Raw genomic sequence first — 26,854 nt, 5'->3', positions numbered from 1 at the left:
GGTTAACAGCAAGATAAAGTTGGGTAGGTCAGATTTTTCTGAGTGTCATAATTTTTGCAATGGCCATTTCATTCCTGCAAAAAAGTACAATACCATCATTACACTCCAAGGAAAATTGACAGCAACTTAACAGTTTCATCTCATGTCTTGTCCATATTTAAGTTTGTCCCTCAGAGTCTTTTTTTTTTTTTTTTTTTTTACTATTTTTTAATCCCATCTGTGGCCCAAAGTTACACAGTGTCTTTGATTATGTCTCTTTATTGTCTTGCCCTCTTTCATATTTCATTTCATTAATTTTCAGGAGAGTTTACTGCAGTTGATTTGTAGAATGTGGCACATTCTAGATAGAAAGTGTCAACATTGGTTCAGTAAAGGCACTTGTGAAGTGATTCCAAGGATGAGGGTTGTAGGTGGTAATTTGCAATATCACTCTCAGAACTCACGGAAACTCTTTGCTTACTATTATCAGTTTATTATAAAGGATACAGCTTGAGAGTAACCCAATGGAGGAGATGCATAGGGCAAGGTTTTGGGGAGGGATGCAGAGCTTCCATGCCCTCTCCAGATGCCCCACCCTCCAAAACTTCCATGTGTTCACCAACCCACAAGTCCTCTGATCCTTGTCTTTGGGTTTTTATAAGGCCTGACTAGGTAGGCATGATCGATCCTATCAATCTGCCATTAGTTATCAAGTCATTCTTCAGTCCCTCTCCCCTTTGGAGGGTGGGCATGGGGCTGAAAGTTCCAACTCCTTAATCACATGGTTGGATCCTCTGGCCATCTGCTCCCATCCTCCAAGAGTCGTCTCATTAGCATAAACTCAGGTATGATTGAAAGGAGCTTGTTATGAATAACAAAAGATGCTCCTCTCACAACAGTCATTTCTGTGATATTCTTGCCAAAGATGTACAACCTGAATATAATCATGAGGAAATATCAGACAAACCAAACTGAAAGACAATCTACAAAATAAATGGCTTCTTCTCTTCAAACATGTCAAGGTCAGGAAACACAAGAGTTGAGCAACTTACGTAGATCAAAGGAAACTAAAGACACATGACAACTAAGTGCAGCGTGTGGTCCTGGTTTAGATCCTGGACCAGCAGAAAAATGTTCTTCTTTTGTAGTAAGGGTCAGAAGTGGGACAATTGGTAAGATTTGAATAAGGTCTGTAGATTATGTGATAGCAATGTCAGCATTGTTAGGCTTGTCTGATTTTGATCTTTGTACTGTGATTATAGAAGAGATATACTTTGCTTTTAGGAGATGTACACTGACATATTTAGAAGTAAAATGACATCTTGTCTGCAACTTACCTTCATATGTTTCAGAAAGAAAATTATGTATCTGTGTATAAATAGAAAAAAATAGTGACAAAGTAAATAAATATGATAAGATGTTATTTGTAGAACCTGCATATGTAGTAATTCTTTTCACTATTTTTTACATTTTGAAATTATTTCAAAATAAAAAGTTTAAAAAATAGGGAAGAGCAAGTACCCCCACTCTCCACTAATATTTAAAGAATAAAAACAGAGATGCACTTGGGATTTTGAACTTAGATATTACTTATCTGGCTAATTCTGAAGGATAGGCAGGTTTAAAAACTTGCTTTATGAAGGGCAGAAAAGGTAAGACAATCTACTGTCTTGTTTGGTAACTGCTTAATTATTCAAATATGAATATTTTTTTCCTGTGCTGATTGTGAACTTTTGTTAAGATAGAGAAACTTCGAAGCAAAAATGTAATTCGGTTAAAGTGAATTTAGAAATCCTCATGAAATAAGAGTGCTTTTGGCCTCTGTTTGATCCTGGCAGCATGTCTAGCTGATGTCTGGGCAGTGTTTTGGAACCAGCAGGCAGTCAGGGGAAGGCCACTCCTAGGGGCCTCTTCTCTGTGGCCTGGTCGTGATTTCCCATACAGATGGGACCTGGTGAACTCTGCCAGAGGTCATCCATGACTCCCAGTCCACACCTCCCGGTCATAATTTTTACGAGTATGTGATTAATAATATCCTTGAAGTTGTAAACTAACTCTCAAAGAATACCACTACTGTCCCCGTACTATTTAAACAAGCGTCTGTTCAAATAGTGTTGTCTTTCCTGGGATGTGAAAGAAAGAAACTAAATGCAAAATGGTAACTTTCAAATCTGTGTGATCCTGTTTAGTGCTTCAGTGATTCTTGCCATCTATCTGATCTTTTGAGCTCTTAGATATAAAATAATTTTCTGATTATTACCCTCTTTTGGCTTTAGGATTATTAATGGACAGTAGTTTTGGGAACAGTTAGTTGGGGCATAGGTGTTTGTTGTCTGCCATGAGCCATTATCTCACCATATTGGCCTTAGGAAGGAAAAAAAGATAACGATTTAGTTTTGCATAGTCATATATAATATTTTATTTAGAAAACATTAAAGAGAAAATGGTTTTGTGTTTTGATTTTATTCTTAAAACATCATTTAGTGAGATGAAAGTCTGTATTTTTATGCTGTATTTGCTATTCAAGTAGAAAGATTTTTTAAAATTCCATGCTTCATTTATGTGCTTGATGGCTCTGTTCTTTGATATCCAAAATGTAAATTAATATTTGCTTTCAATTCCTTTGAGTTACATTTTTCTCAAATCAACACCTATTTTTCAGCTTTGGATACGGAGGACAAATGCAACATATCATTTATCCTGTGAAACTGCAAGCATGTTAACTTTCTGAATGTTATCAGTCACAAATTTGGCGCATCAGAAAATAATCTCTTTTTCGTTCAAATTATCATTAACTATTTCTGAAAGCTATATTGTATTTTAGTGATGACAGAGTTTGGTTCCAACTATTTTAACATTGGCCACACAGGGAGCTAAAAAATTTATACCAGCAATAGGCTGTAACATGAAAGCCAGTAAAGTTAAATATGAAATATTGAGTATATATTTGAATAGTATTACTTCTTTCTTTCTTTTTTCTTTTTATTTTGACATGGAGTCTCACTCTGTCACCCAGGCTGGAGTGCTGTGGCACAATCTTGGCTCACTGCAGCCTCTGCCTCCCAGGTTCAAGCAATTCTCCTGCCTCAGCCTCCCAAGTAGCTGGGACTACAGGGGTGCGCCAGCCACAACACCCAGCTAATTTTTGTATTTTTAGTAGAGACGGGCTTTCACCATGTTGGTCAGGCTAGGCTCAACTCCTGACCTCGAGTGATCCACCCGCCTCGGCCTCCCAAAATGAACTGTACTATTTCTATTTAACGAGGGGAGGGAAGTTCAAAAATCCTGAGACTCCTGCTACCTTACCTACTGTTTTGCAAAAACTCTTGTAAATTGAAAAATTCTGAATTATTAATTTGTACATAAGATCAACTTTTTTGGTAAATTAAATCGTTGATGTACCTTGGTCTAATAACTTTCATCCCTTTCAGTCCCTCCCTTAGAGTCTTATTTTTTCCAGAACTTGATTTATTGTAATATATGAATGATTTGCATATTGCTGGTTTTATTTCACATTTCTCTGTCTCACCCTGTTTTGGATTCCTTCACATATGGGGGATGTTCCCCCCATAACTAGAAGCATCTGTTTTCTGATGTATACCATCGAATCTGCCTGCTTTTCTGAACCTTAATCATTCAGACATCATCTCACAGGCATTGCAAATTTAACTTGTCCATGAATCTGCTATTTTTCTCTCAACCTGTTTCTTCTCTGCAAATGGCAACTTGTCTCATGTTGCAGAGTCACAACTTTGGTACTCATCTCCCCATTCTTTGTAGTTGTTGTTGTTGTTTTGAGACAGGGTCTCACTCTGTCACCCAGGCTGGAATGCAGTGGTGGGCCCAGGGCTCACTGCAGCCTTGACTTCCAGGGTTCAGCTGATCCTCCCACCTCAACCTCCTTGGTAGCTGGGACTACAGGCACACACTAGCACACCCAGCTAATTTTTTGTATTTATTGTAGAGATGGGATTTTGCCATGTTGCCTAGGCTGGTCTTGAACTCCTGACCTCAAGTGATCCACCTGCCTTGGTCTCCCAAAATGTTGCACTTACAGGCATGAGCCACTGCACCTGGCCCTCATCTCCCCATTCTTGCCATCAGTCCCTTCCTGCCTCCTGAATATCCCTCAAGTCCAGCTACTTCTCCCATCTGTATTGTCAGTGTCCTAGCTGTGGACCTCAGCCTTGCCATTTTTCAGCATATCTCCGCAATTGTCCCCTGAGAAATTTTTCAATCTTCCCTCTTGCCCTTCCCCAGTCCCTTTTCCATATAACAGCCTAAGTGACTCTGGATTGTGTAAATCTAGTCATACCTGCCCTGCTTCCCATTCTAGTTGCTCTGATGGGAATGTGAAATCTGTGCATGGTCTATCACACCCTGAATGCCTTTTGGCCTTTTCACTGCACTCAGCACCATTCTCTCCTTTGCTCATACTCAGACCATGGTGTTTTCCTTTCATTCTTCTCCACAGGAATACCTGGTGGTAATCATTTGCTTTTTACCACAGTGAAATCTCTCTCTCTCTCTCTCTCTCTTTTGTAACCAGAGGTAGGGCCTCTCCGTGTTGCCTAGGCTGGAGTGCAGTGGCACTATTATAGCTCACCACAGCCTCGAACTCCTAGATTCAAGTGATCTCCCTGCCTCTGACTCCTGAGTAGCTGGGACTACAGGTGTACCACCCTACCCAGCTAATTTTTAAATTTTTTGTTGAGGTAGGGTCTTACTGCGTTGTCCGGGCTGGTCACAAACTCCTGGCCTCAAACAGTCCTCCTGCCTCAGCCTCCCAAAGGGCTGGGATTACAGGTGTGAGCTTAATTCCTCCCTAATGTTACCATAACCTTAGCTACTCATCTTTGGGTCCTTCTCATCTTTCTGTTTTCCTTCCCAGCCAGGAAAATCTGTGTAAGTCTCAAATGCTTTCCTCTTCCTGAAACACCAAAGCTGTCATTTCCTATGCAGGTGAACCTTTCTGGCAAGTGATATACCTCTTTTCTTTTTCAAAAGCACTCTAGTTTGTCTCTTTGTGAAACATGATCAAGGGATTAATTTCCCATGTTTTATTTAGCCTGATCTCTTTCAAGGAGCTTTTTATGTTTTTGCCTACCTAATTGTTCTCTCTAAGCATACTAGCATATTGCCTTCAATTGCTCTTCATTTTCATCTATCCAAAAGCAACACCACATTTTTTCAATGATTTCTTAGGTATATTGATGTCGTTAGAAATTTCAGATGCCTTCTACTATGTTTCTCATTAAAAAAAAAAAAAACTTACTAAAGCCCTCTGAAACATCAGTTATTGTATATGGACCAAGTAAATCATTACCCACAGGAGAAGCATGAAATAGCTGTGTGTATCTCATGGGCATGCGCTATAGAAGATCTGTGTGTGTATGTACATAAAGCAATCTATAAGGTATCTATATGTATGTAGTGAACAATATGATCGATTCTGATATATGTAACTTTTTCTATGGAATATTCATGTATCTAAAGGAATAGGATTAATTTGAATTTGTGAAAGTTTTCTAAATGTTTTGAGGTAGTTTTGATAAATTGAGATTAGCTTTTATAAAATTTAGATATATAGCATCTGTTGAGTCAGGAACGGAAATGCTCAGGATTTTCCATATGGTTGTGGATATCGTCTAGTATAAAAGAGATGCATAGGAAAATGCCTGGGCAGGTATACGTGTTAAGCTGTTATCATTGGCTAGCTTACAGATGGAAAGTCATATTGAAAAGGTGTGCCCTGCTCACTCAGACACATGCACTAGGGTACAGGATAACCTGCTGTAACAAAGACTTATAAATCCAGTGGGATAAATAAGAGAGACATTTATTTATCTCTCATGTAACTGTCTGGTCCATGCTGCTAGGAGGGCAAGTCAGCCTCATGAGGTCATTCAAAGATACACACACCCATCCTGATGTGCCACTCCATTTGAATTGCCAAAACTGAGTTTCTGACCTGTTGGAAACCCATAATAGGAGGAGAAGAAAGGAAGCCCAAGCAAGCAATTTTAAAATAAGTGAGTGAGTCAGAAGTTGCGTACTTCACTTTAGCTTACCTTCCTTTTTCTAGGAATTAGTTTGTCATGCCTAGCTACAAGCTAGATGGGAAAGTAGAGTCTGTGTCTGGGTGTCTTTTGCTCAGCCAAAACTCTATTACTGTGGAAAAATGAAAAGCAGGTTTTAGGAGAAACTAGCAGTCTGTCACAATAAACCTCTACATCTTAAAACTTGTTTATATATAATTATATATATGTAACTATTGTGATGTATAATGTACTAAACATTAGGTAAACTATTCAGTCTCTCTGGATTACAATTTTCTTTTTTTTTTCTGTTTTTAAAAAATTTTTTTATTTTTTTCTTTTAGAGATAGAGACTTTCTCTGTTGCCCAGACTTGGGTACAGCGGTGCAATCATAGCTTACTATAACCTCGAAGTCCTGGGCTCAAGTGATCCTCCTGCCTCAGCCTCCCAAGTACCTGGGACTGTAGGCATATGACACCATTCCCAGCTAATTTTCTGTTTTTATTTTTTGTAGAGACAGGGCCTTGCTATGTTGCCCAGGCTGGTCTTGAACTCCTGACCTCAAGTGATCTCTCACCTTGGCCTCCCAAAGTGCTGGACTTAAAGGTGTGAGCCACTGCACCCAGCACAGTTTTCTCATTTTTAAGGTCCCATTTATCTTTGTAGTTTACTTATTCTATTATTAGTTGTGCAGTTTGCCAAGAGCAGGTACCATATTGTGTGCTCTCATTTTCCTTCCCATGATATCTAATTGCTGCATGAGTAATAGGTGTAGAATAAATGTTGATGAATATAGATAGGTTTGCTCAGATTAAAGGGCTAGATAGTAAATGTTTTAGACTTTGTGGGATACAAGGTTTCTGTTACAACTGCTTGACTCTACTGTTAACAACATGAAAACAGCCACATGTAAACAAACCAGGCTGGCTGTGTTCTAATAAAACTTTATTTACAAAATAGGTAGAAGGCTAGATTTGGCCTTCAGGCCATATTTTGCCAACCATTGTGTTACAGGAAAGTTACACCTTCCAAATAGATATAGGTATAAACTTAGATTTCAGGAGCTTTTTTTTTTTTTTTTTTTTTTTTTTTGAGATGGAGTCTCACTCTGTCACCCAGGCTGGAGTACAATGGCGCGGTCTCAGCTCACTGCAACCTCTGCCTTCTGGGTTCAAGCGATTCTCCTGCCTCAGCCTCCCGAGTAGTGGGATTACAGGCGCCTGCCACCACACCTGGCTAATTATTGTATTTTTAGAAGAGACGAGGTTTCACCATATTGGCCAGGCTGGTCTCAAACTGCTGACCTCGTGATCTGCCCTCCTCGGCCTCCCAGAGTGCAGAGATTATAGGTGTGAGCCACTGTGCCTGACCAGGAGCTCCATTCTTAACAGAAAACAAAACTGGAAGTTAGTTAGGTCAGTGCTGAAGCTTAGGATGCAGGAAAACTTATATCTGATGTTTCATTAATTACATTTTGTCTCATGTTCTTTGTTTATTCCCATATAACAGGATAGTAATATTCTCTTTTGAGAGCCTGGCATTACATTAAGCATTATCTCATTTATACCTGATAACAATTCTGCATAATAGGTTCTATTATTGTTATCAGTTTACAAATGAGGAAACTAAAGCTTTGAGAGGTTAACTAACTTACCTCAGGTAAGAGGTAGACCTGGTATTTGAACTTGACTATCTGATTCTTTCCTTACTTTATGGTTATTGTTGCAAAAGTGGGGATTCTGTGTGACTTTAATAGTAAGATCAGAATCATAATTTGTAGGTTTCTTATGCAGCGTAATGGTACAGATTAGAACCATACAAAAGTGGACTAAAGAAATAGGAAGGAATGAACAAACCTCTGTTTACTTTGACTTCAGCTGTCATGCTGCAGTCACCTGCTCTTCTTGTGGAAGCCTGATGTAATTCCTGCCTTCCCTGGATGTGACATGCTTCCTCCCATTTCCTTTCACTCCTGTGTAACATCTTTGTAATCTGGAATGACCAAGATTAGATACTTCATTCTTCATAAAGCCTTCCTGCATCCTAGAACTCTCCCAACACTATTAGTATCCTCTTGTGGCAGTTACCTATTTGATTTTACAGTTGACCCTTGAACAACACTGGTTTGAACTGTGCAAGTCCATTTATCCTGGATTTTTTTTTCAATAAATATATTCTAAAATTATTTGAAGATTTGTGACAATTTGAAAAAGCTTTCAGACAAACCATATAGCCTAGAAGTACCAAAGAAAGAAAAAGGTATATCATGAATACATAAAATATAGAGAGATACTAGTCTATTTCATCATTTGCTATTATAAAATATACACAAATCTATTATAAAAGTTAACATTTATCAAAACTTACACAGAGACCATACATGGTGCCATTCAAAGCAGAGAGAAATGTACACAAACAGTAAAGACACAGCATGAAATCATAACCACATTAAGCTTCACTGTAATACATACTGTACTACTGTATAGTTTCAGAGCCACCTACTGTTGCTATTGGAGTGAGCTCAAGTGTTGCGAGTATCTGCTTAAAACACCGTGCGATGCCAATCACCGCTGTGTGATCAGTTCTGTCTCCAGTAAATTGTGTATGGCAGTAAAAAGTCATCGCTTATGGTTCTGGCGTAGTTTTCATCATGTTTAGTGCAAACCATAAACCTTGAATAACACCATGGAATCCATACAAAGTGCTACTAGTAATGTTGGAGGTCCTCCCAAGAAACAGAGAAAAATCATGACATTATGAGAAAAAGCTGAATTACTTGATAATGTGTGGTAGCTTGAGGTCTGCAGATATAGTTTCCTGTCATTTCAAGATAAATGAATCCCGTGTAAGGACCATTGTAAAAGAAAATAAAATGAAATTCATGAAGCACTTGCTGCAACTACACCAGCAGGTGTGAAAATCTTGCACTTTTTGTGAAACACCTTTCATTTCATATTGAAGATGCAGCTTTTATGTGCGTGGAGGATTGCTATAAGAAAGGCATTCCCATAGACTCGAATATGACTGTCTATGGGAAAAGTGAAGTTGTTATATGGCAACTTGAAGCAAAAGGAAGGTGGAGGGATATAAAGCTGGATAATGTATTGCCAACCAAGGATGGTTTGATAATTTTAGAAAGAGATTTGGCTTTAAAATGTGAAGACAAAATGTGAAGGGGAAGCTGCTTCTGCCAACCGAGAAGCAGCAGATGAGTTCCAAGACACCGTTAAGAAAATCATTGAAGAGAAAGGATATCTGCTGAACAGGTTTTAAATGCAAACACAAGTGCCTTATTCTGGGGGAAAAAAAGCCACAGGGAACATTTCTTAGTAAGGAAAAGAAGCAAGCACGAGGAGTTAAGACAGTGAGGAATAGGCTAACTCTGTCTGTTGTTCTGTGCAAAGGCAGTCAGGTTTACGATCTGCACTTATCTGTGAAGCTGCTCATCTCCTCGCCTCGAAGGAAAATGATACGTACCGGCTGCCAGTCTTCTGGTTGTACAACAAGAAGGCCTGGACCGTGAGAACCCTTTTTATGGATTGATTCCATTGATGCTTGGTCCCTAAAGTCCGGAAGTGCCTTGCCAGTAAGAGACTGTCTTCTGAAGTTCTTTTGATATGGACAGTGCCCCAGCCACCCAGAACACATGTTTAACATCGAAGGCATCGAAGTGGCCTGCTTCTCCCCAAACCCAACAAGTCTAATTCAGCCTCTAGCTCAGGGTATATTGTAAGGACCTTTCAGGCTCATTATCCACAGTGCTATATGGAAAGGATCATCGACACCATGGAAGAGAAAAAGTCTGGAAAGATTACAGCACTGAAGATGTATTGTTGTCATATAAAAAGCTGTGAAAGCTATCAAGCCCAAAATTTTTGCTGGAGAAAACTTTGTCTGGATGTTGTGCATGACTTCATAGGATTTATGAAAGAGGCAACCAAGGAAATCATGAAAGAGATTGTGGATTTGACATGAAAGGTGGAGTGGGGGGTAAAGGGTTTTAAGGTACGGATCTTAGAGGAATCCAAGAGTGAATAGACACTTCACCCAAGGAATTAACAGAAAATGACTTGATGCAGATAAATGCTTCCGAATCAGTGCCAGAGGATGAGGAAGAAGACATAGAAGAAGCAATGCCAGAAAACAGGCTCACATCAGAGTGTGGCAGAAGGATTCCGATTACTCAAGACTGATGTTGACTTATTTTATGACATAGACCCTTCTGTGATACTGGCAGTAAAACTAACACAAACAGTGGAAAAAGGATTGAACTCATATAGAAACATTTTTAGAGAAATGAAAAAGCAAAAGCAGAGAAAAATTACAAAGTATATTCATAAAGTTATACCGAGTGTGCCGCCTCTCCTACCTCCCCTTCCACCTCCTCCACCTCTCCTGTCTCTGCAACCCCTGAGACAGCAAGACCAGCCTCTCCTCTTCCTCCTTCTCCTCAGTCTACTCAACATGAAGAGGAGGAGGAAGACTATTACGATGATCCACTTCCACTTGATGAATAGTAAACATATTTTCTCTTGTGATTTCCTTCATAACATTAGCTTTATTGCAAGACTACAGCATTTAATATATATAATGTACGAAACGTGTAATCGACTATATTTTCAGCATGGGTTTCAGTCAACAGTATGTTATTAGTGTTTACTTTTTTGGGGGCATCAAAAGTTATGTGTGGATTTTTGTATGTGCAGGAGGTCGGCACCCCTAACGCTCATGTTATTCAGTCATCACCTGTACTTTGAAATTGTCATTGTGTACTAGGCTCAATTTTTGTCTACTAGATTACATGCATCTTTAAAAAATGACTTATTGAGGTATACTTGACGTAATAAATTTCTAATATTCAAAGTATTCAATTTTATGAGTTTTGACATACATATCCACCTGTGAAACCATTACCACAGCCATGGTGTTGAACGCTTCTTTCACCTCCCGGAGTTTCCTTATGGTCTTTGCCATTTACCCTCCCTCTACCCCTTTCCCAGTGTAATCGCATGATCTGCTTTCTGTCGCTGTAGGCTCGTTTGCATGTCCTAAAATTTTGTATTAATGGAATTATACATTATTATGCATTCTTTTTGGTCTTGCTTTTTAAACTCAGCATAATTATTTTTAGATTCATCCTTGTTATTTCATATGTTATTGACTCTTTTTGTGTATATGTGGAATAGAATTCCATTGTATGGACAAACCCACTTTTGTTAATTCATTTGCCTGTTGATGGAGATTTAATTGTTTCTAGGTTTTGATTATAGTAAATAAAGCTGCTATTAAACTTTGTATGTAAGTCTTTGTATAGACATATGTTTTTATTTAACTTGACTTAATACACAGGAGTGAGTTGTCTGAATCAGTGAGTATATGTTTAACTTTTCCAGAAACTACCAAACCGTTCCAAAGTATGTGTATCATTTTATATTGCCACCACAGTGTGACAATTCTCCTTGTTCCATATCCTGACTGGCACTTGCTATTATCTGTCTTTTCACTTTGGCCATCTAAATTGGTATATTGGTGGCAGCTCATTGTATTTCTTTAACAATAATGATGTTGAACAATTTTTCCTATGCTTAGTGGACATGTTGACTGTTTTTTTTTTTTTTTTTACTTGGTTTGTTTTTTGTCTTATAATTGTGTTGTAAGTATTCTTTATATATTTGTAGATACAACTCCCTTGTCCAATATATGTATTGTGGGCCAGAATTGGTGGCTTATGCCTGTAATCTTAGTACTTTGGGAGGCCAAGGTGGGTGGATCACTTGAGCCCAGGAGTTCGAGACCAGCCTGGGCAACATAGCAAAAACGTGTCTCTACAAAAAAATATAAAAATTAGCTGGGCGGCCGGGTGCCGTGGCTCATGCCTGTAATCCTAGCACTTCAGGAGGCCAAGGCGGGCAGATCACGAGGTCAGGAGATAGAGACCAACCTGGCCAACCTGGTGAAAACCCATCTCTAGTAAAAATACAAAAATTAGCTGGGTGTGGTGGCGTGTTCCTGTAATCCCAGCTACTCAGGGGGCTGAGGGAGGAGAATTGCTTGAACCCGGGAGGCAGAGGTTGCAGTGAGCGGAGATTGTGCCATTGCACTCTAGCCTGGCAACAGAGTGAGACTCCGTCTCAAAGAAAACAAAACAAATTAGCTGGGCATGGTGGCATGCATCTGTGGTCCCAGCTAGTTGGGAGACTGAGACAGGAGGATCCCTGAGCCTGGGAGGTTGAAGCTTCAGTGAGCCAAGATTGCACCACTGCACTCTGACCTAGGCGATAGAGTGAGACCCTGTCTCAAAAAAAAAATATATATATAGTAATAATAATATATTTAATGTGAATATTTTCTCTCAGGCTATAGTTTGCCATTTTATTTTCTTAATTGCCTCTTTTGAGGAGCAGACTTTAAGTTTGATGATGTACAGTTTGTCAATATTTTTATAGTTCATGGTTTTTGTGTACTAAGAATCTGTTGCCTACCTTAAGGTAACAGATTTTTCCTCCATAGTTTCTATTATAGTTATTAAAATAGTTTTAGGTTTGTGATTCATTTGGAGTTAATTTTTTGTCTGTGTTGTTAGGTGTTAGGGTTGAGGTTATTTTTTTTTTTTTTTTTTTGAGATGGTGTCTAGCTCTTTCGCTGAGGCTGGAGTGCAGTGGTGTGATCTCGGCTCACTGCAACCTCCACCTCCCAGGTTCAAGTGATTCTCCTGCCTCAGCCTCCCAAGTAGCTGGGATTACAGGCACCTGCTACCACGCCCAGCTAATTTTTGTATTTTTAGTAGAGATGGGGTTTCACTGTGTTGGCCAGGCTGGTCTTGAACTCCTTACCTCATGATCTGCTTGCCTTGGCCTCCCAAAGTGCTGGGATTACAAGTGTGAGCCACCGTGCCTGGCTTTTTTTTTTTTTTTTTTTTGGTCCAAATGGTTAGCTGGTTGTTCTAGTACCATTTATTGAAACGACATTTATTAGGTTGGTGTAAACATAATTGCTGTTTTTGCATTGCTGAAATTTGCTGTTTGATATTGGAATACATTCTTAAATAGATGTGGTTATGTTATACATCATTTTAATGTACATTTCTTGCTTTGTTTCTTTTTTGCTAATGACTTACTACTTGCTGTTTATTTTATATTTAGAGTATGGAAATGATGTTAGACAAAAAGCAAATCTGAGCAATTTTCTTATTTGAGTTCAAAATGGTACGTAAAGAGCAGAGACAACTTCGCATGTCAGCAACGCATTTGGCCCAGGAACTGCTAATGAACATACAGTGCAGTGATGGTTCAAGAAGTTTTGCGAAGGAGATGAGAACCTTGAAGATGAGGAGCTTAGTGGCCAGCCTTCGGAAGTTGATAGCAACCAATTGAGAGCAGTTGTCGAAGCTGATCCTTTTATAACTACATAAGAAGTTGCTGAAGAACTTAGTGTCAGCCATTCTATGGTCATTTGGCATTTGAAGCAAATTGGAAAGATGAAAAAGCTCCACAAGTGGGTGCCTCATGAGCTGACTGAAAATTTAAAAAATCGTCATTTTGAAGTGTAGTCCTTTCCTGTTCTACACAACAATGAACCATTTTTTGGATTGTGACGTGTGAGGAAAAGTGGATTTTTATATGACAGCCAGCGATGATCAGCTCAATGACTAGACCAGGAAGAAGCCCCAAAGCACTTCCCAAAGTCATACTTGCACCAAAAGAAGGTCATGGTCACTGTTGGGTGGTCTGTTGTTGGTCTGATCCACTACAGCTTTCTGAATCCTAGTGAAACCATTACATCTGAGAAGTATGCTCAGCAAATCTATGAGATACACCCAAAACTGCAATGCCTGTAGCTGGTGTTGGTCAATGGAAAGGGCCCATGTTTTCTCCATGACAGCACCCAACTGCACGTTCCACAACCAATGCTTAAAATTTGAACAAGTTGGGCTATGAAGTTTTGCCTCATCTGGCATATTCACCTGACCTCTTACCAGCTGACCACCACTTCAAGCATCTCAACAACTTTTTGCAGGGAAAATGCTTCCACAACCAGCAGGATGCAAAAAATGCTTTCCAAGAGTCCGCCAAATCCCAAAGCATGGATTTTTACGCTACAGGAATAAACAAACATTTCTTATTGAGAAAAAGGAGCTGATGTAATGGTTCCTATTTTGATTGATAAAAATGTGTTTCAGCCTAGTTTTGATGATTTAAAATTCATGGCCCCAAACCACAATTACTTTTGCACCACCCTAATACAGCCTGTTGACTTGACTTGGCAATACCAAGCTTCTTAAGTTTATATTTACTGTTTTATTGATACCACAAGTTCAGATATTTTTTGTTGTTAATAGAAGTCAAGGAAATAAGTAATCTTGAATGGTTTCTGCTAGGTCATAGAACAATGATGATAAATTTCCCTACATTATCAGAATTCCATTTTTCACTGATTCGTTGTTCTTCAATTTGATATCATTTTACTTTTAGGTGTTACACATAATATTGCGTTACTTCGAGAGGTGATAATCAACTCACGCTTTGTAAAAGGAGACATCAGCACCAAATTTCTCTCTGACGTGTATCCTGATGGCTTCAAAGGTTTGTATGCAGTAAAAATATTTTAGTGTTTTAAAGTTGTTATTTTTATACTTTATTGTAATACATAATTTCATTCTATTTTGAAATTAAGGCCTTTTGGCTTATATTATACTTAATTAGCATTTTTAGAACATGCAAGACTGTTTACATTCATGATTTTGAGTATTTATGGGTGACTCATGAGTGTGATAATCTGCAGTCTTGTGGAGGGCAGAATTCAACCATATGGAATGTTCTATGAGTCCAGTGTTTTGAAGCAAAACATGTAGATAGATGATTAGCCTACCTTTTTGGTTTCTGAAAATCAAATCAGATTTGTATTTTCTACTGAGGTGAGTATATAAGGACCTCTTCTAAAGTGATTGTTAAAAGATATGTTTATGAAAATAGCACAGAATATTTCAGAAAACCAGATTCTAGTACTATTAATGAAAATCTAGGAAGATGATGATTTTATTCTGAAAAATGAAGTTTTGAATAAAGTAATGAGTGGAATGTGAAATTAACACTGCCAAGTTCTCAGCGAGCATTTCCAGGTAGTAGAAAAATTGCTCATCAAGTGAGAGATAGAGAAAACCCTTTAGTGAGCATTCAAAATATAGTTAATATAAGATATCAAAAGATAAACAAGATTTAGATGAGACTTAATAGAAATGTTATTCAGGTGAAAGCCTCTACATACATTTTTAATGAGCTAGTGATGTATGAAGGTTAGATAGTCTGTCCCACATTTCAAGTGTTCTTTATATCCATTAAAGTGTTTTAATGTAAAATGACTCACATTCATGTTAGGAGCTATATATAGATTCAGGTCAAGTTGATGTCGTTGAGTTGTTGAATGCATTTATAAAGCAGTTTTCCACTCAGAATTTATAATACAGAGTTTTCATAAGACTCAACAGAGATAACTGATTTGAATATTCTTTTAAAACTGTAGTGTTATAGAGTTTTATTAAGGCAGATGAAGAATGGCTCTGATTTGGGATCTTAAAACAAAAACTAATGATTTATTAGGTTGTTTTTCCTAAACTTTTGAATTTTTAAAAATACAAAATAAAATACAACCAGGATAGTAGTTTTATACTTTTGTGATTATTCTTTTAGTATTTGTTGGTTTAATGAGGCTAAGAACCCCTTAGGTCATTGCTTTTCATTTTATCCCTAGCACAAAACGTAATAGATACTAAGTATTTGTTGAATTAATAAAAAAAAGAAATCTTACCCATAGTATTGATGAGAAAGGATTACTTTGGATTTTTTTTTTTTTTTTTTTGAGATGAAGTTTTGCTCTTTTGCCCAGGCTGGAGTGCGGTGGCACGATCTTGGCTTACTGCAACTCCGCCTTCCGGTTTCAAGTGATTCTCCTGCCGTAGCCTCCCGAGTAGTTGGGATTACAGGCGTGTGTCACCACACCCGGCTAATTTTTGTATTTTTAGTAGAGACGGGGTTTCACCATGTTGGCCAGGCTTGAACTGGATCTCCTGACCTTGTGATCTGCTGGACTCGGCCTCTCAAAGTGCTGGGATTACAAGCATGACCACCGTACCTGGCTGCTACTTTGGATGTTTTTAATCATTTATACATGTATCCAGATAACCAGTTCTTTCTATTTTGATACTAACATTTAGTTTCTTGCCCTTCCTAAAATTTTAATTAAAAGTTGTAGTACGTTTTGAAGTGGACTTAGGACTTGCATGTTTTCATGTCTGCCTGGCTAATTCAGTGATAGTGATAAGACAGGAAACAGTGGGCAGAAGGAGAAAGCAGGGAAAAACTATAGAGAACCTTTAGAACAAACGTATGCATGTATGGGTATTTATATAGATACACATATACACATTTATATATAAGTCTCTATATATGTATGTATGGCAAAGTATTGCAGAGAAGAAGAAAATGGGGCATTTAAATTTTCTAATCAGAGTTGGTTACTATGTGCTGGACTGTTAGCAATAATAGAGAATATCCCAAATCCTCTAGACAAGGGATCCCCTTCAAACTCAGAAATATACTTAAACCTAAGTATTGCAGTTTTCTGTGATGCATATAATATATTACATTTCTTTTTTGGTAAGGAATTAACAGCTTGGACACCATAATTTTGTTTTTTATGCTTAGACCAGATAGGAACACAATTTAAAAAATTGTCATACATTGCTTTTAGCAATAATTTAGTTGAAGCCTTCATTTTACATGTGAGGAAACTAGAGCTCTGAGATACCCGTAAAGCTAAATGACCAATAAGATAATAATGCCACGAATTGAACCTAGGCTTATTCAACTCCTATTTGAGTAGTCTTTGAGTTATGCTGAGATTCAAATTCATAAATCACTAATGTTTTCAATCAGGGTTTGCTACTTGTTATATTGCCTCTAAATATTTTAGAAACACACTCCTATATTTGCCATTCTTAATGTCTCCCTCTTATTTTATTTTCTCGTTATTTTCATGTCATTTGTTCTTTGAATGGTTACTGTCTCTCATTCTTCTTCAGATTGCTGTATTTCTCATTCTCCATTTTCCCCCCAGATCAGGTCTTAGATATATTAAACTGTATCGTCTTTGACTGTTTGATATATGTGCCCTAGAGACCGCAGGAAGTGGTAACTACAGTTAATCCAGGATCCTCTCCATATGTTTGGGGCCAGGTCATTTTGCCCCTTTGGGGTTCCCCATCTGCTTCCCATCTGTCCAACTGTCCTAGGCACTATTATAGGCAAGCACCTATTTTTATGACTGCATTAACATTTTCTATTGTATATGTTTATTATCCCACATTTATGTGGATGTAAACTAAGACAGTTTTACTAGAGATTCTTAGAGTTAAACTTTGAAACGATTGCTTCTAAAATTAAAAAATAGGATACATGAGAAATTATTCTTGTCATTTCTTTAGATGTGAATGTTGAAAAGCTGTTTCCCTTGATTCTGAAAAATAAATGGAATATGAGGAAGAAGGTATTTTAAGAACTATAATTTCATTTGGCCTATAATGAACATTTTGGGCTTATTTCTCTGATACTTTCCTATACTTCAACCTCGAGCCTCATCAAAAGAAATTGTCAGATTTATCTCTTTCTTTTAAGAAGTTACAGATCTTCTGGTAAAAATTTCATTCAACACAGAAAGTATATAATTACTTATACTTCTGTTTTTTTCTGTTGAATTTAGTCAAGTATGTCTACACTTTTAAAAATACTACTATGATATTTGGACTGAATTCAATCATTAATTCAACAAATAATTGGTGTAGGCTGTAGAAGAAAATCAAAGATGGGTATATTTTACCTGCTCTTAATGAGCTGACATCATGAGAGAAATAGTCATGTAAAGTACCAACTGTACTACAGGACAGGATAAAGTAAGTGCCTGGTAAAGATGTAAGCAAAGTATCTTGATAGAAGAGCAAAAACAAAAACAAAAACAAAAAACGAAAACAAAACGAAACAAAACAAAAAACACCCAAAACCCAGTTCCATTTGAGGGAATCAAGAATGACTTTAAGGATGAGGTAGCATTTAGACTATTGGAATACCTCTCCACGGACTCTCCATGGGAGCTGGGCTGCACTTGTGAGAGCCATGTGTGCACATCTTCATAAGCCAATCCCCTTTGAAGTTGGTGGTTTGAAATCAGCCATGAAGAATGTATTTACTATAAGGAAATTGGTTGTACCCTGTGGCTTTTCTCCTTCCCACACACCTCAGTTGTTTGTTAAGCATTTACCAGCAAACCACTGCCTGACTCTTTGGCCTGCATATTGAGCAGAGTCCCTGGTATAAAAAGGAAAAGGATTACTCATCTAGGGAGGAAGACCTAGAAGACTCACTAAGGACAGGTGGTGCTCAGTTTTAGAGCTGCTGTTGTAGGAGGCAGATGACTATGCTTACTGAAAAATAGGAAGAACACTTAAAAATACTGAATTAGAGGAGAAAGACATAATGAACTAAAAATCTGTGATTTTTCTAAATAAAACAATTCAGCAGTCAATGTGGAAGGTAGGATGGTCACTACTAAGATCCAAATTAGTGACTCAAAGGAATAAATAGAAGTATCTCAAAATACGTAGCAAAAAGGTAAAGAGAATGAAATCATGTGGAAAATGATAAAGATATGGAGGGAAGATCCAGAAGATTTTACACATAAATGCATACTAGGAGTTCCATGAAAAGAAAAATGGGAATGAAGGATATTTTTAAAGAAATAATAGAGAGTGTTTTCTCACTGTTCTTAAGAAAGTGTTAGGTACTCTTGGAAAGAGTCACTGAGATTCAGACAGGATTAATTTAAAAATTAACTCCAGTAGGCATATAAAAAAATACTTTTTTAAAGCTTCCAGGAGAAAAGAAAGAAGATGCAAGGAATGTACAGTGAGATTATGTTCATACTCTATAAACTGGAAGTTAGAAATCTTAGAATAGTGTCTGCTACATAGGAAGGAATTTGACTCAAGAGTACTATACCCAGCTAAGATATCATCATCAATATAAACAAAGTTGTTTTCAGTTAAATAAGGATTCAGAACTATTTTACCATAGATATTCCTTTTGAGGAAATTGCTAAAGAAAATACTTTAACCAGTTTTGAGGTAAGATGATAGCTTAAAAATATACACATTTTTTTGCCCTATCCCCAAATCTACTGACTTGAGTTTTTTAAAGACACAAGCCCACTAGGAAAAAGAAAGGAAATAGCATTTGGTAAAATGAAAAGCTGAAAGATGATTCTTAACTGACTTAGTAACCTAAGAAAGTTGAATCCTAAGCTGACAATGGAGAAACTGAGAAGTAGCTCATTACCACTGCAGAACCCTTCAGAAGTCTCAATAATTATTAGCTCCAGGTACCCTAGGAAATTCCTAAAGAAGCACTACTGGCCTAAAATCTCTGTAAAGTTTTCTCCATATCACTTCCTTCACTCTTCAGAGTAAGGCGACTCTCTCTCCCTCATCCTGGTTAAAGCTTTCAGATTCTTCTCTGCAGAGGATAAAAACAAGGGGGCACCAGGCACAGGAGGACAAAGAATTGAGGGAACATGGACATACTAAATGTGACACTCCCTGTCCCAGCCTTCATTCCTCAGTTGATTCCCAGGATACTGGCAGACACACAGGTATGCACAGACATGAGAGTAGAAGATCCTTGAAAAATCTAACCCCCAGTGAGATTACCTAAAGATTCCCCAACAGAATAGTCCAGCCACATTACCCTACAGACAAAGCTGCCAATGGTCAACAAGCCATAGCCCACAAAGAGAGAACGGGCCTGGCTCAGAATCAGGACCTCTATCCGCATTATTTAATACAACACTATGGCCGGGCGCGGTGGCTCATGCCTGTAATCCCAGCACTTTGGGAGGCCGAGTGGGGCGGATCACCTGAGGTCGGGAATTCGAGACCAGCCTGACTAACCTGGAGAAACCCCGTCTCTACTAAAAATACAAAATTAGCCGGGCGTGGTGGCATGTGCATGTAATCCCAGCTATTCGGGAGGTTGAGGCAGGAGAATCGCTTGAACCCAGGAGGTAAAGGTTGTGGTGAGCCGAGATCGTGCCACTGCACTCCAGCCTGGGCAACAAGAGCAAAACTCTGTCTCAAAAAACAAAAACAAACAAACACACAGAAAAACCAGAAAACACTACATTTAATGGGAACCAATGCATAGCTGTTAAAATAAATGGTAGACCTAAAACCACTTGGGAAACACGCAGGTCAGGCTTCTTGAAAACTGCATCATGCCAGTGAGGGTGGCCAGTGGCATCAGGGTCATAGTGGCATGTCACAAAGCTTGTGGGTGCTGCTACATGGTTTTGAACTCCAGTAATTAGTGGCTTAATGAACAAGGAGAGGAGATAATAAACATATAGGGGTTGGGACTTTTACTTGAAATTATCTCCCCAGAAGTTTAAGAAGGTAATAGTTGTGAGGAGGAAGTTTTTCTCCTTTCAGTCACAAATACTTATAGAGCCTGTTGGATCAAAGGTTGTGCTCTAGGCTCTGGGAATACAGAGGTAAAATTGTCAAAAAGCCTAAGGCTTTTAAAACCAAGAGCTGCAGCTTTTTCCAGACATGTCCTCACTGAAGAGCCCACTGTGCCCAGCCTCGTTGACAGCTCAGTAGAGGCTCTAAGCTTGAATGCTGTGAACGTTCCAAGCTGGGTTTAAGAAAGCCTTAGAACTCCATCTAGACCTGTAACAAGTACAAGTGACTTGGTCCTCTGAAGAGTGCTCGAGGCTGCATGTGTCCCGCATGTGAGGCTGGAGTGCTCAGTCCTTCTGCCTCCTCAACACCTGTATTCCACATGCACCCAGCAGCATCCTCTCAGTCTTCTCCGTCAGATTTGGGGGAGAGGGGAACCAAGTGTTGGATTACAGCACTCTTGGTTTACTTTCACACTTGCCGAAAGGGGTGGGAAGAATTGGAGAGCTTTTTAAATACGTACTGTGCTCCCAAGTTTCAGGTGCGTAGGATTCATCAGTGAACAGAAAAAGGAGCTGCCCTCATGGGACTTACATGAGGTTAACAGGCAGCAGGTTAACAGGCAGCATGCATTCCCAGCTCCCCTCATGGCAGCCAGGCAGGGTTTACAGATTAGAAGCTACTCAGAAAAGGGAATGAGGTACATTCGCCTTAGCTTACTAGCCCAGAATGCAGTGTTGGTGTGTCTGACTCAACACCAAACTGGTCCACCGCCCCCAGAGGGCAAACAGGGGAGACCATTCAAAAGGAGCTAAAGGTCAGAGCCAGGGAAGACACGCCTTACTTAGTATCAGGCTGCAGGGGAGCTTGCAGAGATCGAGGCCACTCTGGCCTGTGATCAGGAGTAGCATTATGCTAGAATCGTTATAAGAATAGGTCAGTTATGATCAGACTTCTTATACAGAGCCTGTTGGAACCGAGTACCCCCCTTTTGAAGTGGAATAGCAATAAAATGCTTGAAGTTGACGTGCATCATATCAGTTTGCGTGGGAGATGTTATGAATGATGGTCCATTTTATTTGGGAGACCGCTCTTGATATTGCTTGGATCCGGGCACTAACAGTTGGTTAGACTAGATGAAATACTGATTGAGCATCTTGCAGTGAATGGGTTCCCCTAATGCACTGCCTCTTCCCTTGCTGATGGTATATACTGTGCATATGTGTCTAAAGAACTGACTTGTAAAGGACTTTGATTGTGAACCACCATGAGAAATACATTTTACATCCGGCCATAGTATACACGCATATAAACACACACAACATTGTCATGTAAAATACTGTGTTTAAAGTGCTCTGATAATTTGTCTTGCTGTACATGACACATTAAGCTGGCTTCATGAACTACTAAACAGTTTCTTTACACAGTTCGATCAATATCAGTCCAGAACAGTTGTATTCAAAGTGAAATCTGCAGACTGGTAGCATCAGCATCACCCTGGAACTTGTTAGAAATGCAGATTATTACCTCTTGCCCGCATACCTTTTACCAGTCAGTCCGCTGGTGAAGCACACGCAGCACCTTTAGTCCAGGTGATTCTGATGTTTGGTGAAGTTTGAGAAGCACTGGTTCTTTTTACACTCCAGAGAGCTTTTGTGATTATATGTATTGATATTTGCCACATTATAAATTAAAACTGAGGAACTTGAAAATATTTACTCATTTGTTCTGAAAGTAATAGTAATAAATCTATTATGTGTTGACATGAGAGCAGTGATGTCATCACACAATATGTGTCCCTTGGATCTGGGAACCTCTGCAGTATACTCTTGAGAAAACTAGAGTTAAAAAAGCAAATACGTTTTAGTAGTTGTATGAAAATCGTTTGACCTTGGAAGGACTCCTGGGGACTCCCAGTTGTTGGCAGGTCACGCTATGAGAACTGTTCTTCTCAACTATGTGTTTTGACAAGACTGAGACCAGATTTTTGTAATACTTCTCATATAGAGTAATTATGTAATCATATGGGATGTCTTCATCACTGCTTAGGTGTCTGGGGAGAATGAGGAACTTTCCAATGCCCGTAAGAGTATGGTTTATTAGGCCATCGTGAGGATCTAGGATTGAATTCCCAGAACCAGGTGGTAGATCCCATATTTGTATTACGTTTTATGTAATGTCTAGGTTTGTCTCAAAGAGGGTGGCTTACCTGTGCTCTCCTTGCCCTTCAGGGAACAGATAGATTACTTCCCTGTGGAAAATTGTGCTGTAGATATTGAAAGCATTTGTATCTTAATTTTGAATGTTTTTAGTCTTATTTGTATTTTGAGTGATTTTTAGACATAATGCTTAAATTACTTCATTTCTTCCAAATAAGTTTAGGCAACTAGTTTTTTTTCTTTTTTTGAATCGTACATTTGTTTGTTGGTATCTGTGGGTGATTGGTTCTAGGACCCTTTCAGATACAGAAATCCACAGAAGCTCAAGTCCCTGGTGTTGTATTTACATATAACCTAACACATATCCTAGATTTAAAAATCATCTCTAGATTACTTATAATGCTTATACAATGTAAATGCTACACAAATCATTGTTATACTGCATTGCTTTGGGAAAAATGACAAGAAAAAAAAGCCTGTACATGTTCAATACAGACAACAATACATTTTTTTTCCCTCAAATATGTTCAACCTGCAGTTATTTGAATCCATGGAGGGTTGACTGTAAAAGTAGCACCTTATGGCTGACGAGCCAGCATTCAAGTTGCTCATACTGTCCTATTTAATACTCTACTATCTGTATGTAGTACTGTGGTAAATAAATAGTTTTAGATTTGTGATGAGGTTACAGAGCTGTTAAGGGACGTTTTAACCTATAGACCCTGGAGTATTAGAATCCTACCTTGACTCACAACCTTCTTGAAGAATTATGCAAATTCTTCAATCAGTCACTCACCCCAGGCCTTCGCGGCCTGCCGACTATTCCAGGTCCAGCTGTGTAGTGGTAGGAAGATAGTATGAGTGAGAGGAGGAGAGAGATTGGTTGGTTGATTGGGATTCATGCAGAGAGGCAGAAGAATCACGGCGTGATATTCTTTGGATCTTCGCACTAGAAAGCATTGCCTTGTCTGTGTCCTTGACCAGCCGCTCTCCTTTTCTCCAGGGACTGGGGCTTCTTGCACGCTATCCTCACTTTCCTCAGCAGGGAAGCTGGGCTGGGAAGGTACAGAGAGAAGCAGATGTGAGGAGCTTTTGCTTTTCCTGGAGATCTCTGTGTGGATTTTTTTTTTTTTAATTGTTTTTGTTCTGTGCATCTGTTTAATATCTTCTTTCCCAAATTAAACTTCTTTCCCAATATAAACTTCCCGTGGGCAGGATTTTGTTGTCTTATTTGAATGGTATTGTTCCCTCAACGTCCACACACCCCAGTGCCTAGTACAATCCGAGCTGCATAATAGATGCCCTATAAAATACTTGTTTGAATGACTAGTAATTCTATAGGAGAGAAGCACAGATGTTAACATATATGATTGATTGATTGATTGGTTGATTGATTTCCCTCAGGGCACATGCTAACCAAGAGCGAGAAGAACCAGTTATTGGCAATAGCATCGTCATTGTTTGTGGCTTTCCAGTTAAGAGCACAACATTTTCAAGAAAATTCAAGGTATGGTAATCATTTAAAACAGAATAAATGAGCAGAACTATATTGATAATCCAGTCTACATAGGAAATAACTAATAAAAGATGTGGCTGATCTCAGTTCTAGAGATCTTATGGGTCTTTGGAGAAGTATAATAAAGTCACACTGTATAGATATGATATTGCTTACATTTTGTTTAAACAAGTTTTTTAAGTTCAGAAAGGATAAAAGGATCTTGGCCCTTTTAATTTGGACCTAAAAAGGTATTCTGAAATCCGATGGGAAATCCGTTCGAGTAGTTTGTGTTTATGATTTCTGTTTTATTTATGTATCTTGAAAAACGTTTGGAGAAGTATATTAAAAGTAGGAATGAATCTCGGCAGTTAAAAAAATATATATCAGAAACTAGTGAAGACACAAGAAGGAATTAACACCAGGTTGAGTTAGTCATTTGTGAGGCGCACGTGTGCCTTTTAGCTTCCTAGTGACCCAGGTAAAAGGGAAACATGCTTTATATCCGGATAAATAGAAAGAAAACCTCAATGTCATTGGTGCTTCTAGAGAGAGGATTATTTATTATGAATGTGTGTTTACTTGCTGGAGCAATCCCTTTAAAGGAATCATGCTGTTGATAAATTGTTACTTCAATTTCTTTTCCTTTTTACTTTTTCACAAGAGGAAGAACAAAGATTAAAAAAAAGAAAAAAAAAGATGGAAGGTGACCAACTAGCTTTGAAAAGCACAAATCAGAAACTGAAATTACCCCTGAAGAATTAGGCAGAGGAGAAACTAAATTGGATTTAGGCTGTATCTTAGTGGCTAATGCGGTTTTAATCCAAAATTCTCAGTGTAGTTGGTACTCTTCACTTACTCTCTTTACCTAGAAAGAGTAGGAAGCTTACAGTGCATCTTTGTAAAAGTTATGATTTGGTAGCTACCAGGGAGAGATGAGGGGATATAGAATATCAGTAAACGACTGAATGACTGGATGGAGGAGGAAAATCGTCAATAGAACCATGAATATGCTTGTACATCTGTTTAATATCTTCTTTCCCAAATTAAACTTCTTTCCCAATATAAACTTCCCGCGAGCAGGATTTTGTTGTCTTATTTGAATGGTCTTGCTCCCCCTGTGTCCGCACACCCCAGTGCTTGTTGTTTGATTGTTTTTTCTCCCTATAGTTGTGCTGTCTAGTATGGGAGGCACTAACCATGTATGGCAATTAAGGTTAAAGTGAATGGAAGAACCCTTTTCAAAGTCACCTGAAATGTGGCTACATTTCAGCTGTTCCATAGCCACACGTGCTTAGCAGCAACTGCTCAACTCAGAGAGCCTTCCCACCGTGGCAGAGAGCCTTTCCACCATCAAGTTCTGTTGGACAGCGTTTGTCTGGATGGATGTGTGTGTAGGAGAGAATGTTGCTTTTGTTTTAAAACCTGAATTTCGTATTTCTTATTATTCTTTTGATAAATGCAGTATTCATATCCTAATTACCTTCAGATGTTATTTGGACCTTGATTATTTCAGAAGTTCTGAGTGTAGCTAAATATGACTGGTTTGATTTTTAAGAAATGTATGCAAGTTATTTTCAGAGAGTGCTGCCTTACTGTGTGGGAGAATCTGAAAAGGGCTTAAAAAGATGGAGAGTAAAAATTACCTGTCATCCCATAATTATTCAATAATTACTTTTAATGTTTTGGTAGAATCCCTTCAAAGTATATATATATATATGTATATATGTGTGTGTATATATGTATTTTTATATACATACATGTAGCATTTATACTTTGCATAATTAGAGTCATCCTGGGAATATGGTTTGAATTACTTGTGCAGCAGTATATTAAACACCCGTGCACTCATTATCTAGCTTCAACAACCGTGAAAAATCTACCTTCCTTGTTTCATCTTTACCTCTACCCACTCCACACTTTCCCCATTTGTTAATTTTTTAAGGTAAAATGTACAAACACACATATACACTTCTTACCTGTACAGTTTTTGTTTTTGTTTTTTGAAACAGAGTCTTGCTCTGTTGCCCAGGCTGGAGTGCAGTGGTGCAATCTCGGCTCACTGCAGCCTTCATCTCCTGGGTTCAAGCGATTCTCTTGCCTCAGCCTCCCGAGTAGTTGGGACTACAGGCATACACCACCACATCTGGCTAATTTTTTTTTGTATTTTTAGTAGAGATGGGGTTTTACCATGTTGGCCAGGCTGGTCTTGAACTCCTGACCTCAGGTGGTCCACCCACCTGGGCCTCCCAAAGTGCTGGGATTATAGGCATGAGCCACTGCACCCAGCCTTACCTGTACAGTTTTAACAAAGGGCTACTTGTGTGTAACTCAAGACGACTCTATCTTCTATCTTTACATCGTCTCTTCCAGTGCACTCCCTGCCTCCTTTTGCTTGTGGTGCTACCTGCAGTGCAATTTCTTCAAATTGTTTTCTACTAGAAAGTTTGGTAAACTATTTTTTTTCTTTTCTTCTTTTTTTTTTTTTTTTTTTTTTTTTTAAGAGAGATGAAGTCTTGCTTTTGTTGCCTAGGCTGAAGTGCAGTGGCACAGTCATAACTCACTGCAGCCTTGAATTCCTGGGCTACAGTGATCCTCCTGCCTCAGTGTCACATGCCACCATGCCTGGCTGATTTCTGTGTTTTTTGTAAAGATGAGGTTTCACCATGTTGTCTGGGCTAG

General features: G+C 38.6%; 1 protein-coding gene across 1 annotated transcript in view; it reads left to right on the top strand.

The window, feature by feature from the left end:
* LOC105477975 (propionyl-CoA carboxylase subunit alpha) overlaps positions 1–26,854 on the top strand; it is a 440,790-nt gene that overhangs the window by 219,981 nt on the left and 193,955 nt on the right. The window contains exons 17-18 of the mRNA XM_011734903.2: positions 14,490–14,600; positions 24,082–24,184. Coding sequence (XP_011733205.2) covers positions 14,490–14,600; positions 24,082–24,184 — 214 coding nt within the window. The remainder of the gene's footprint in view (positions 1–14,489; positions 14,601–24,081; positions 24,185–26,854) is intronic.

Source organism: Macaca nemestrina, chromosome 16 (genome assembly GCF_043159975.1).
Source record: "Macaca nemestrina isolate mMacNem1 chromosome 16, mMacNem.hap1, whole genome shotgun sequence".
Taxonomy (NCBI): domain Eukaryota; kingdom Metazoa; phylum Chordata; class Mammalia; order Primates; family Cercopithecidae; genus Macaca; species Macaca nemestrina.
This window is presented reverse-complemented; position numbering and strand designations above follow the sequence as displayed.